The sequence below is a fragment of the Myotis daubentonii genome, chromosome 10 (assembly GCF_963259705.1).
Source record: "Myotis daubentonii chromosome 10, mMyoDau2.1, whole genome shotgun sequence".
Lineage (NCBI taxonomy): Eukaryota > Metazoa > Chordata > Mammalia > Chiroptera > Vespertilionidae > Myotis > Myotis daubentonii.
In genome coordinates, this window is record NC_081849.1 from 26675422 (window position 1) to 26687779 (window position 12358).

General features: G+C 39.2%; 2 protein-coding genes across 5 annotated transcripts in view; one reads left to right on the forward strand and one right to left on the reverse strand.

Annotated features, from left to right (window-relative positions):
• EXOC4 (exocyst complex component 4) overlaps positions 1 to 12358 on the forward strand; it is a 753652-nt gene that overhangs the window by 94289 nt on the left and 647005 nt on the right. The gene's annotated exons all lie outside the window — the stretch shown is intronic.
• On the reverse strand, positions 3653 to 5242 carry LOC132242771 (syntaxin-2-like). The gene has a single exon (XM_059711813.1). The coding sequence runs from the start codon at positions 5153 to 5155 to the stop codon at positions 4334 to 4336; it is 822 nt and encodes a 273-aa protein (XP_059567796.1). The 5' UTR covers positions 5156 to 5242; the 3' UTR covers positions 3653 to 4333.

Here is a 12358-nt window from a genome sequence, read left to right on the forward strand (position 1 = left end):
TAATTAGTCAAGGTCACAGAGCAAGTGACTGATCTTGGGGTTGAATGCAAGGCCATGGTCCTTCTTCCATGTTTTGTCCTTTAATATGTGGATATTTGTCAGTAGGCAAATCAGTCTCAGGAACTATTGTATCTATTTAAAACAACTAATTGGGTTTGGATTTCATACTTTTTGTTTCATAAGGGGAAAACTGAAACTGTGCTCTGATCCAAACTCTGTCTTGACTGTCAGGCACTGAGAGAGCATGTCTGCCAAACCAGAGTCTAGGGCACAAAAGACTAATGCCATCTGATGGTGGGACAAGAGCTTTGAAATGGAGACTTTCCTAGAAAATCCAGAATACACTCTGCACAGATCTCTGTTCTCCTCTGCTTTTACCCCGAACTCTCCACATACACCAGACATGGACAAGGCAGAAATTTGCATGGGGGTGGGGGGGTGGGGGGGGGAACTACACTTTCCTCTGAGAGCACAGGGCACAGTAAGGCATGTCTTCTGAGTTCAAATAATGTGAGTTTCTGGGAAGGCATCATAATCTTATTGACCTGCTGTTAAGGAAATTCTCCTGTTTGTTAGGGGTTAAATATTTTTCTTTAAAGAAGATAAATTTTAAAGGAAATAATAATAGCTCACTTAGTATAGAATTTCCCAGACTTTAAATTTTTTTGGAAAAATAATGTATGCTGTTTTCTTTTTTATATTATTTTATGTATCTAAATAACATTAATTTTAATTCTACTTTAAAATTTCAACATTAATTCCCTTGTAAACTTCATTCAAAAGTATAGTTGTTGAAGAAACCTTCCTTCACCCCTCGCCTGCCACAGAATATTTCAGAGCACATGTTGTGATGAGCATGGGTTTGGGAGTTGAACAGACCTGACTGAGGAAATAACACCTGCTTTATAGGGTTGCTGGCATTAGATGAAGATATATGGTTAGACTTTAGTAGGGTAGTGCCAGTAACTGTATTGGTGTATATTAATACACACATTTATTTATTCTTGTTTCTTTCCTCAACTTCATGTTCTTTGATCACTCACAGTATGACCCACAGAAGCTGGAACTGGTTCTGAATTGAATTTATTTTTGTTGCCTGGTGCCTGGATTTCCTTGATGACCTTTTGCCTCCTTATTAATGAACGCTCCAGAATTCCGGCTCTCTATATGTCCTGCTGCTGCAAGTTCCTAGATGAATGCGCTGAACTTTCATAGGGAAATAACATGACTGTAGTATATATTGGAAGTAAAACGAAAGGGCACGGATCAATAACTTTTCTGCAGATCTCATTACGGTGCCCTTAAAAGCAATGTGTCTTTCAAAGGATTTTGACCTCTTCCTCTTCTGTGCCCTAAGCCCCTTGCAGAATTCACGAGTGGAAATTGCAGCAGTAGAGGTAGAAATTCAGCGTACTGCCCTGGAGATAATAAATGTTTCTCTATGGGGAATGAGTCAGCAAGAGGTTTTTCCTTCTCTAAGTTTTGTTTTTGTCAATATTTTGAAGGCTTTTGTAGGCAGGATATATTGGACAGTAGCAAGTGAACAACGAAACTATCTAAAACATGATCTTATTTTATAAAATGTACAAATCTGAAATTTTGGGCCCAAACACTCTGAGGTAAAATAGTACAGAGAAAGCAAATATTTGGGGTGAACAACTTAAAAAAAGGAAATTAAATTTACTGGGGTGACATTGGTTGATAAAATGATATAGGTTTCAAGTGTTCAGTTCTTTTAAAAAATGTATTTTTATTGATTTCAGAGAGGAAGGGAGAGGGAGAGAAAGAGAAATACCAATGATGAGAGAGAATCATTGATCAGCTGTCTCCTGCACACCTCACAAGGGGGATCAAACCCATAAACTGGGCATGTGCCCTGACTGGGTATTGAACTGTGACCTCCTGCTTCACAGGTTGGTGCTCAACCACTGAGCCGTGCAGCTGGGCTCAAGTGTTCAGTTCTGTAACACATCATCTGTATTTTGCATTGTGTTTACCACCCAAACTCAAATCTCCTTCCTTTGCCATATACATTTGACTCCTTTACCCTGTACTACCTGCTCCCCAACCCCACTCCCTTTCCCTCTGGTGGTGAACCACTTTTTGAAGATTAAAGATTAAATTCTTGGGCTGGCACTCCAAATGACTGATGGTTTTGAGCTTGTCTGTGTGCTATCAAATGCTTTATAATGTCTCAAGAATTACCTTGGAAACATCATTGAAAAGTCATGATTTGCATTGCTGCTTCTTAGAGGTTTAGAAAGGATAGTGTCAGATTATCCCTTAAAGCTTGCATGGTACTTCGTGTTCATTGAATTTTACTGGGAGGTGTTAGTGGCATTTATTTTAGAGAGCAGTAAAGTCACAATATTTTGCATTTTTTTTTTTTTTTTACCATTACATACAAGGACTCTTATGCCAAAGGCATAAGAATCTGTTTATAGAAAATTGAAGCATAGCCAAAAAGAGCCATGATTCTTCCTTCTCCAACATGCATATTTTCTCCCTCATCCCCCCTCCCAAGTGGGGAAAAAAAAGACTATTAGAAATCATTAGCATATAAATGCTACTCTGAGGCAAGATACCATTTCTGTAACTTTTTCTGAAAGTTTCATTGTTTAATATCATCCTATTAAATATATTCTGGTTGTGATGCATTGCAGGCTTGTTTTCATTTGTTTTTATGTAGAGAATTAATGTTGTATGCTATTTTGCTAGAAAAGTAGAAGGAACCAAGCTAGAATTCTTTTTTTTTCACTTCCTACAGAGGCAGTATACATTCACAGCCAGTTTTTAAAAATCACTTCAATGATCTACTTATTATTTTATTTTATTTTTGACCCCCAAGCTATCTAAACTAAAATTTCCCAAAATATCTGCTGTCTCTTTATAGGAGAAATATTTTGTCATTCATAATCTATCTAGTGTTTATAAAACTACACTTACTATTAAAGGAAAATATTCAACTACTTTTGTTGCCAACTTGATAAACATTAGGGGAACATGTGCTTTTCCAGTCTCCCAGGACCACCAGCTACCGATTATGTCCTCAGAAAGGCAGGCAGTGTCTTCAATTTCAGGTCTCCAACTCCTGCTGCCTAATCATTGATTCTTTCCCCAAATCTAGCTCATGAGCATTTTCATGTCATTTTTGTTTTAAAGAAGCTAGAAGAAGGTCTCTAGTAAGAAAAGCATGAAGAAAAGATAGAAGAAATAAAATCTCCTCTAAAGGTGCGATATCTTGTCAAGAATATGAAAGAGAAAAGAATGTGGGAAAAGAATGATTGGCATGTGTGAGGCTACTACATCCTCTATTTGAAAATGGTCCTGTTTAAACGTCAAGACAAAATTCATTGCAGGGGTTGGTGCTGAAGGCCTGTTCCACTTTGGCAAAAACTGTTGTTTTTGAAGAAGACAAGAAGAGTTGAATGAGTTGGAGCCATGGCTGTTAGATCTTTTTCCTTTTCAGAAGGAAACCATTTTGCACTGTTCCTTGATCTCTTTTATGAATGAAAGGTTTTATCTGATAAAAAAGTTGAGAACGTTGCATGTTCTATGCTCACTGTCATATTGAAGGAAGGTTCATGGAAAACAAGGGAAGAAATATACTTTAATGCTAAAAATAGTTGTGTTTAGATAATAAGGTCGTATGTTTTTTTGTTTTCCTTTCAAAAGGCAGCATTTAATATATAAAAATGGGGTAAACTAAGAGGTTAATATATTAAACAGTTAATTTATAAACATTTAACATCATAGATATCTTACAAAACAGCTCTGTGATAATAACGAGGATTTCCTAGCAAACAGTAAACACGAAGGAAACGGTACAAAAGCGTCAGGGAGCTTGTGAGCCAGGGGGTAGGGCACCAAGTCTCAGACCTGGAATCGCGTGGCTTCAAACATAAAATATTCCTCATGAAACGCTACATACAAATAGTCTTAACACTGAAATATAAAAAATTGAAAATGTCAATAATTCCTATCTTAAGGCCATTGTTTCACATTCCTGAAGGTTTGCGGCGTGCTGTTTATGGAGCCAAGGATGCGGGGCTAACGCATCGCATCCGGGCTGCGGGCGGCATTCTCCGTGTCCTTCAGCGCACTCGGTGCCACGGCTGCCACGCCCGGGGCTCGTGCGCCACGTGGGAGGCTGGCTTGCTGCAGACGTGGGAGGGCTGACTCCAGGGACTAAGGGCTCGTGGGCTACGGTTGCTATGACAATGTTGTTGCTAGGATAATTCCAAGGATCACAAGCAAAATAATTACACAAATAACAACGCACATCATTTTTGCCGTGCCTGCAGAGGCATGCACCCTGGCGTGATCCGCAGCCTCACTTGCCAACCGATAAGCCAATAATCAGAGCCACGACAGCGACCAGCACCACCGCCACGGCCACCGGGATCCACTTTTTCCTGCGCGCTTTGCTCTGGTACATGATGACTTTCTTCGTCTCCTCCTTGGCGTGTTCCACGTAGTCCGCCGTGTTCATGACGTTCTTCTCTATGTTGTTGATCATTTCACCCTGTGTCTCCACGAACATGGCCATGCCCATGAACATCTCGTGCAGCTCGCGGATGCTGGTCTCCAGCCTCTTGATGTCCTTGTGCCGCGACTCGATCTCGTTGAGGGCCTGTCTTGTGCTGTGTGAGTCGGAGGTGAAGATGGAGGGGTTCCCGCTCTCCAGCATGGTCTCCAGCTCCTCGTCTGTGGTCGTCTTCCCAGTGATCTCCAGCTGCCGCTGGATGCGCCCCTTGCTGCGATCCCAAAAGACCGTCTGGGCTTCGTTGAACTCGGCCATCACGTCCACGAACTTCCGGGAGAGCACGGAGTGCTGGCTCCTCCGGATCCAGGCGTCCACAGACGTGCGGGGCCTGTTCCCATCCTGCTCCAAGCTCTGCTCGATGGACTTTAACTTGACGCAGATTTTATTAGCAATTTTCTTGATTTCTTTGTTCAGATCTTCAAGCTCCTCTTTTATTTTTCCCTCGGGGTTTGGTGCAGACAGAATGATGCTGTGGTTTTTCTTTACTTCCTCCACGTACTGAGCTATCTTAGATATGCCGTTCCTGATCTCCTCGACCTGGTGGAAGAAGTCGTCCATGAAGTGGTCCTTCTCAGCCACGACCACCGTGTCCCCGTCATCCCTCTTCATCACTCTTCTGGCGCGCCGTCAGGTCCGCAGCCGGTCCCGCATGGCCGCGGGCCGGGCACCGCTCCCTGCCGCTCAGGCCTGCCCCGCGCCTTCGCCGCTTCAGCCGGTTGCCCGGCTCCGCACCGCGCCCGCCTGCCGCCTCCCCTCCCGCCCCGTATGTTTTATTTTCTGCTCTATTTTGCAGCTGTTAAGTTATAGTGGAGAATAAATTCCTTATTCAAGAATTAATTTGAACTATTATTCAAGTTATTTTAATCAGAAGAAGTCACTAAAAATGAAAACGTGCCCTGGCTGGGTGGCTCATTTGGTTGGAGTGTTGTCCTGTGCACCAAAAGATTGCAGGTCAGGGCATATATCTAGGTTGTGGGTTTGATCTCCAGTTGGGTGATTATGAGAGGCAACCAGGCAATGTTTCTTTTTCACATCAATGTTTCTCTTTCCCTTTCTCTTTCTCAAATCAGTAAACATATCCTCAGGTGAGGATTAAAAATTATTAAAAATAAAATAAAAATAATAAATTTTTATTATTAATAAAATGAATAATAAAAATAATAATAAAAAAGAAAAAGCCTATTGGGGGTATTAGTATGGAAAAATGTAATATCTCTTTGCAGAGCATTACATTACTTTTTATGATTTTCTGACTGCTTCTAGAATGGAAACTTCAAGAGAAGAGAGAAGTAGTTTGCTTTGTTCAGCCCCATGTTTCCAGAATGTAGCCCACCTGACCCATAATAAATATTTGTTGCATGAAAGAATGACTTTCACATATATTGAATATCTATCTGCCATGGATCAAAAATTGTATCAAACATAAGATCTCTGCCCTTATTGAGTTTAAAGTCTAGAAGAGGAAAAAAGGCATTAATCAGTGAACTCTGAGATAAGTTTATTAGTACAAATTGTTTTATGTATTGTAAAGGAAAAACAAAGAGTGCCGTGAGAGCATATAACCATAGGGGCTTCAGCTGGTCTGGGTAGGTTTTTTTTTTTTTTAATAATAATAACTAGTGATTATTGAGCTCCATTTATCTAATAGCACCTACCAGTGAACTAGCCATTTTTCTAGTATGTCAGTCTTTTTATTGATTTGTAGGAACTTTTTATATATTAAGACAATTAGTTCTCAGGTATTTATATTGCAGTTTTCCCCCAGCTTCTCTTTTGACTTTATGATGTCTGACCATTAAAAATTTTTTATTTTTATGAAGCTATATTTCTCAATGTTTTCTTTTATGTCTTCTAGGTTTTGTTCAAACTTGGGACTTCCTCACTCTTAGATTATAGAAACTTTCCAAACTTCTTTCTTCTAGTACATTCTCTCTCTCTCTCTCTCTCTCTCTCTCTCTCTCTCTCTCTATATATATATATATATATATATATATATATATATATTTAAATTTCTTTATTGATTAAGGTATTACATATATGTCCTCATCCCCCTCATTACCCCGCCAACCCCCAGCCCCCCACACTCATGGCCTCACCCCCCTGGTGTCTGTGTCCATTGGTTAGGCTTATATGCATGCATACAAGTCCTTTGGTTGGTCTCTTCACCTTAACCACACCCTCCCCTACATTCCCTCTGAGATTTAACAGTCAAGCTTCTCTGTCTCTGGATCTGTTTTTGTTCATCAGTTTATGTTGTTCATTATATTCTATAAATGAGTGAGATCATGTGATATTTATCTTTCTCTGACTGGCTTATTTCACTTAGCATAATGCTCTCCAGTTCCATCCATGCTGTTGCAAATGGTAAGAATTTCTCCTTTTTTACCGCTGTGTAGTATTCTATTGTGTAGATGTAAATCAGTTTTTAATCCACTCATCTGATAATGGGCACTTAGGCTGTTTCCAAATCTTAGCTATGGTGAATTGTGCTGCTATGAACATAGGGGTGCATATATCCTTTCTGGTTGGTGTTTCCAGCTTTTTGGGATATATTCCTAGAAGTGGGATCACTGGGTCAAATGGGAGTTCCATTTTTAACTTTTTGAGGAAACTCCATACTATCTTCCATAGTGGCTGCACGAGTCTGCATTCCCACCAGCTATGCACAAGTGTTCCTTTTTCTCCACATCCTTGCCAACACTTGTCGTTTGTTGATTTGTTGATGATAGCCAGTCTGACAGGTGTGAGATGGTACCTCATTGTCATTTTGATTTGCATCTCTCAGATAATTAGTGACTTTGAGCACGTTTTCATATGTCTCTTGGCTTTCCTTCTGTCTTCGTTTGAAAAATATCTATTTAGGTCCGTTGCCCATTTTTTGATTGTGTTGTTTATCTTCCTTTTGTTAAGTTGTATGAGTTCCCTGTAAATATTGGAGATTAAACCCTTATTGGTGATAACATTGGCAAGTATGTTCTCCCATGCAGTGGACTTTCTTGTTGTTTTGTTGATGGTTTCCTTTGCTATGCAAAAGCTTTTTATTTTGATGTAGTCCCATTTGTTTATGTTCTCTTTAGTTTTCATTGCCCTAGGAGCAGTATCTGAAGAAATTCCTTCGGCATATGTCTGAGATTTTGCTGCCTGTGGATTCCTCTAGTATTTTTATGGTTTCCCATCTTATGTTTAAGTCCTTTATTCATTTTGAGTTTATTTTTGTGTATGGTGTAAGTTGGTGGTCTAGTTTCATTTTTTTGCATGTATCTGTCCAATTTTACCAATACCATTTATTGAAGAGACTATCTTGACTCCATTGTATGTTCATGCCCCCTTTGTTGAATATTAATTGGGCATATTGGTTTGGGTCGATTTCTGGGTTCTTTTTCATTGATCTATATGTCTGTTCTTGTGCCAGTAGCAGGCTGTTTTGAGAACAGTGGCTTTGTAGTACAGCTTGATACCTGGTATTGAGATCCCACCTACTTTGTTGTTCTTTCTCAAGATTGCTGTAGCTATTCGGGGTCTTTTTTTATTCCAGATGAATTTTTGAAAGTTCATTGTAGGTCTGAATTATGCCATTGGGTATTTTAATGGGGATTGCATTGAATCTATAGATTGCTTTGGGTAGTATGGACATTTTGATGATGTTGATTCTACCAATCCATGAACACGGTATGTTCTTCCATCTGTTTATATCTTCCTTTGTCTCTTTTTTCAGTGTCCTTTAGTTTTTTGCATTCTTAATATTTTTGATACATCTGGAATACTAAGGAATGGCTACACTACTTTTAAACAGATATAGCATATAGGACATTGTATTGTAATGGACTGTGTGGTACACCTTTTATTTCTGCCTCCTGTATGTTTGTCATGTAATTGGTTGTCAGTGTTAGCTAAATGAGTGCTGAATAATTCTAATACTGAATCATCTACTTTATAGTCATCTTTTTTTTCCCTTCAGGGTTGTTCTTTGCCTCATTTCCTGTTTTTTTCCCCCTTTTGCTGATTTCTCAGCTTAAGAAGACTGTAGATTTGTGGAAAGACATTTTTGCTCTAAAAATTGAAAAAAAATATTTTAAAAGTTCAGAATCCAGAACTCAGAATAAGGTTATACTTACAAGGGGGAGTCTTACAAAGTGCTTTCATCTATGAGAAAGTCTAAAGACACAGGCACCAATGTTAGTTTTGTAGTAGAAGTAGAGTGCTTATGAAAAGAGAAATAAGTGAGATATTTTTCATGATTTCTTTAGACCTGTGGTTAGAGTTGGGCATTTGTTTCTTTTTCAAATATGAAGCATTTTCTTTCATCTTCTCTGTCTCTATTAGTTACTCTTCTCCTAAGTATCTGAAATGTAGGATTTTGTGGACTTGGTCATTTTATTTTACAGAAAAGTCATTTAAGAGAAGCTTTGAAGCAAGGTCAAACAATGGGACTTCTGGTAGCCATTCCCAAGCACTGCATGCTGCACCTGGACATACTCGGAATCAGGAAGGGCCTCGATGTGATTTCGATGAGTAATTAATTTGAATCAAAGCAAGCAAGAAGCAAGTAAATTTGACTTCAGTGATTATGATTCCATTTGATTAAATCTCTAGTTTTGATTACATGTATCAGTGAGAACATGCTTTAAATGCACACAACTATTAAATACTGAAGGATATGAATAAGATGAACCGGAGACATATAGAAGAAATTTCACTATTCCTCAACTAGAATATACCCCCTGCAGTTTTACTGAAATATTTTTAGAACAAAGGGGAGGAATCAATTCTTTACATATGGGAGTTACTGCACCAGTTGTTAACTCAATTATACAATTCATTATCATGGAAGGTAGTACTGATCCCAAATCTATGTACTCTCTAATAGGTCTGCATAAATTAATGGATGATGGCCTCATATGTCAGGTGAGTTAGTCAAGGTAGTAATGTCTATAGTTCTTTTGTAAATGTGAAGTTGGACAGCTGTCCTGACTGTATATTGCCCTTTGGTTATAGTCTGTAGAGAAGGGGACTTGCTAAATGGGCCAGAGGTCTTAATATTACAGTTTATTTATTTATTTAGGATACAACGTTTCCTTTAATTATTTTTTGGGGGAAGTTGATTCCACACTTATACTCAGTTAAGAGAACCATTTTGATCAGTACAGAGGCCTTTTCTCAAACACTTACCATGCCATGCTGCATAGGGAAGGGCCCCAGCAGCTCAGGCTCCCCTCCACTGGTTCTCACAAAGTGTGCTTCCCTGTGGGGAGAGGCAGATGCTTCAGTGGAACCCAGGTAATTTCTCTTGGGCCATTTCTGATCATATCTCAGCTCTTAGAGTGCTTTATATGCTCCATCTGTACACTATCTTGGCAAGAAGCTTGCCCTTAACTTGTTTGTTCATAACAATGCCTACCACATGCTGGGTGACACTGTAGACTCTTCCAGTTTTTCCCTGGTAACACTGTAGGGCACTCCTTTTCGAACAGAGCCCATTCCCTTGATGTCCACAATGTCACCTTTCTTGTAGATTTGCATGTATGTGGCCAAAGGAACAATTCCATGTTTTCTAAAAGGCCTACAGAACACAGTGGGCGCCTCTCCTCTTTCCCTTTGTGTTAGGCATTTTAGCGAGTCACTGGAACATTGTGGTTCTGCTACATTTCTTCCTTTTTTTTTTTTTTTTAAAAAAAAATCTCACCTGAGGTTATGTTTATTCATTTTTTTTTTTTTTAGAGCGAGGGAGGATAGAGAAGGGAGGGAGGGAGAGAGGGAGAGAGAGAGAGACAGACATTGATGGGGAAGGGAGAGAGAGAAAGAGAAACATTGATGTGCGAGAGAAACATCAATCTGGGGATTGAACCCACAACCTAGGTATGTGCCCTGATTGGGAATCAACCCGAAAACTTTTGGTGCGTGGGACAATGCGCCAACCAACTGAGTGACCTGGCCAGCACTCAATATTACATTTCTTAAATCTTTGTTTTTTATTTGTCAGAGTAAAAAAAAGAAACCTGCTTTTCATTTCTCTTGTTTTACATACTATAGAGGTTCAAATTAGAGCTTGAACCAGTTAAGGGAACAATAGATAAAGTCAATTTCATGGGTTATTATTGATAACATTATTTAAGTGTCAGCCCACTTCTGTATTTGGCAGATAGTGGGAGCTGCCTTAGGTCTTGTCATTTTGTGTACTTGTTGGTGTCATAATACAAAAGGTAGTCTGAGATCAAACTGACACTGTATCATTTTCATTGTGGACACACACAAACAAATAATTGTGTCAAATGAAATTTGCAGCCTGATTTAGGAATGGGCACATATTAAATGCCCAAGAAATTTAATGAGTAAATATATGAGTAAAGGATGCAAATAAGATAATTTTTAGTAAGAGTACTCTATGTTGACTATTTTTTAAATCTCAGCACTGCTTACTATGTGTGTGTGTGTGTGTGTGTGTGTGTGTGTGTGTGTTGGGGGGTTTAAGGATCAGCCCCACCAAAGTCTCTTGAGAGTTAGAAATGCAACCCTGTGGGGGAGGGATGATTGAATTGGAATTTGTGGGTGCAGGGCCCACAGGAATTACGCTTGAGATTATTTTTATGTATGCCCAAGTTTGCAAACACTCTTTATAACCACAGACATCACAGAGTTTGCAGTTTTGTAGCTTTTATGCTTTGCAAAGCAGCCTGCCATCTGGTATCTCACCTGAGTGAGCCTCACTCCTGGCCTCATCACAGGTGGGGGCATTATTATTAATCCCAGATTTACCCAGGGAAATGTGAAAGCTGAAATAATTTGACAGCTCACAAAGCTTGGTGGCAGTGGAATTAAGAGTAGAAGTTGTTTCTTTCCACCATGTAAGTTTGCTTCCTGGCTCATGTAAAAATGACATTCCTGACTCATTTCCTGGGCTCGATTTAGTTTTTCCTGTGGACAAGGGTACAATCTGCACTGATATATTCATTCTCCCACCCACACCCCCCAATAGTGATCAATGGCAGGACTCTCCAAGGTAGCTGGAGTAGCTGGACGTGTTAAAAAGTCTGATCAGCAGCCACAGAGTAAATGGATCTTAATTAGTTCACCTGAGAATCAAACTGATGACTTAGATTCCTACACGATTCCCCTAGAAACCTTGTACATTCTTGTACTAAAACTAATATACAACTAAGTAATAAAAATATTCCCCTAAATTCTTAACTTTTGTTATCTCTTAGAAGTGGATTTATGGATAATTTTTCTAATGTTGCATATGAGGAAATAATATTTTTGGAATGGAGGAAAGCCCTCCCCCCCTGCTTTATTGATATATAAAGGACATATAACATTGTGTAAGTTTAAGGTGTACAGTGTGTTAACTTGATACACTTACATATTGCAAAATGATTACCACCATAGGATTAGCTAACACCTGCATTACATCACATGCTTACCATTTCTTTTTTGTGGTGTGAATATTTAAGATCTCTTAGCAACTTTAAGTATATAATACAGTATTATTAACTATAACCACTATGCTGTTCATTAGATCTCCAGAACTGACTCATCATAGAGTTGGAAGTTGGTACTCTCTGTCCACCACCTCCCCATTTCCTCCACTCCACTAGTCCCTGGCAACCGTGATCCTTCTTTTATTTGTTTTGTTTAGATTCCACATTTAAGGGATATCATATAGTGTTTGTCTTTCTATGACCTATTTCACTTAAGCATAATGCCCTCGTGGTCGTAAACAGTACCACATTGTTCTTTCTCATGGCTGAATCATATTACGTTATATACAGTACTAGAGGCCCAGTGCACGAAATTTGTGCACGGGTAGGTCCCTAG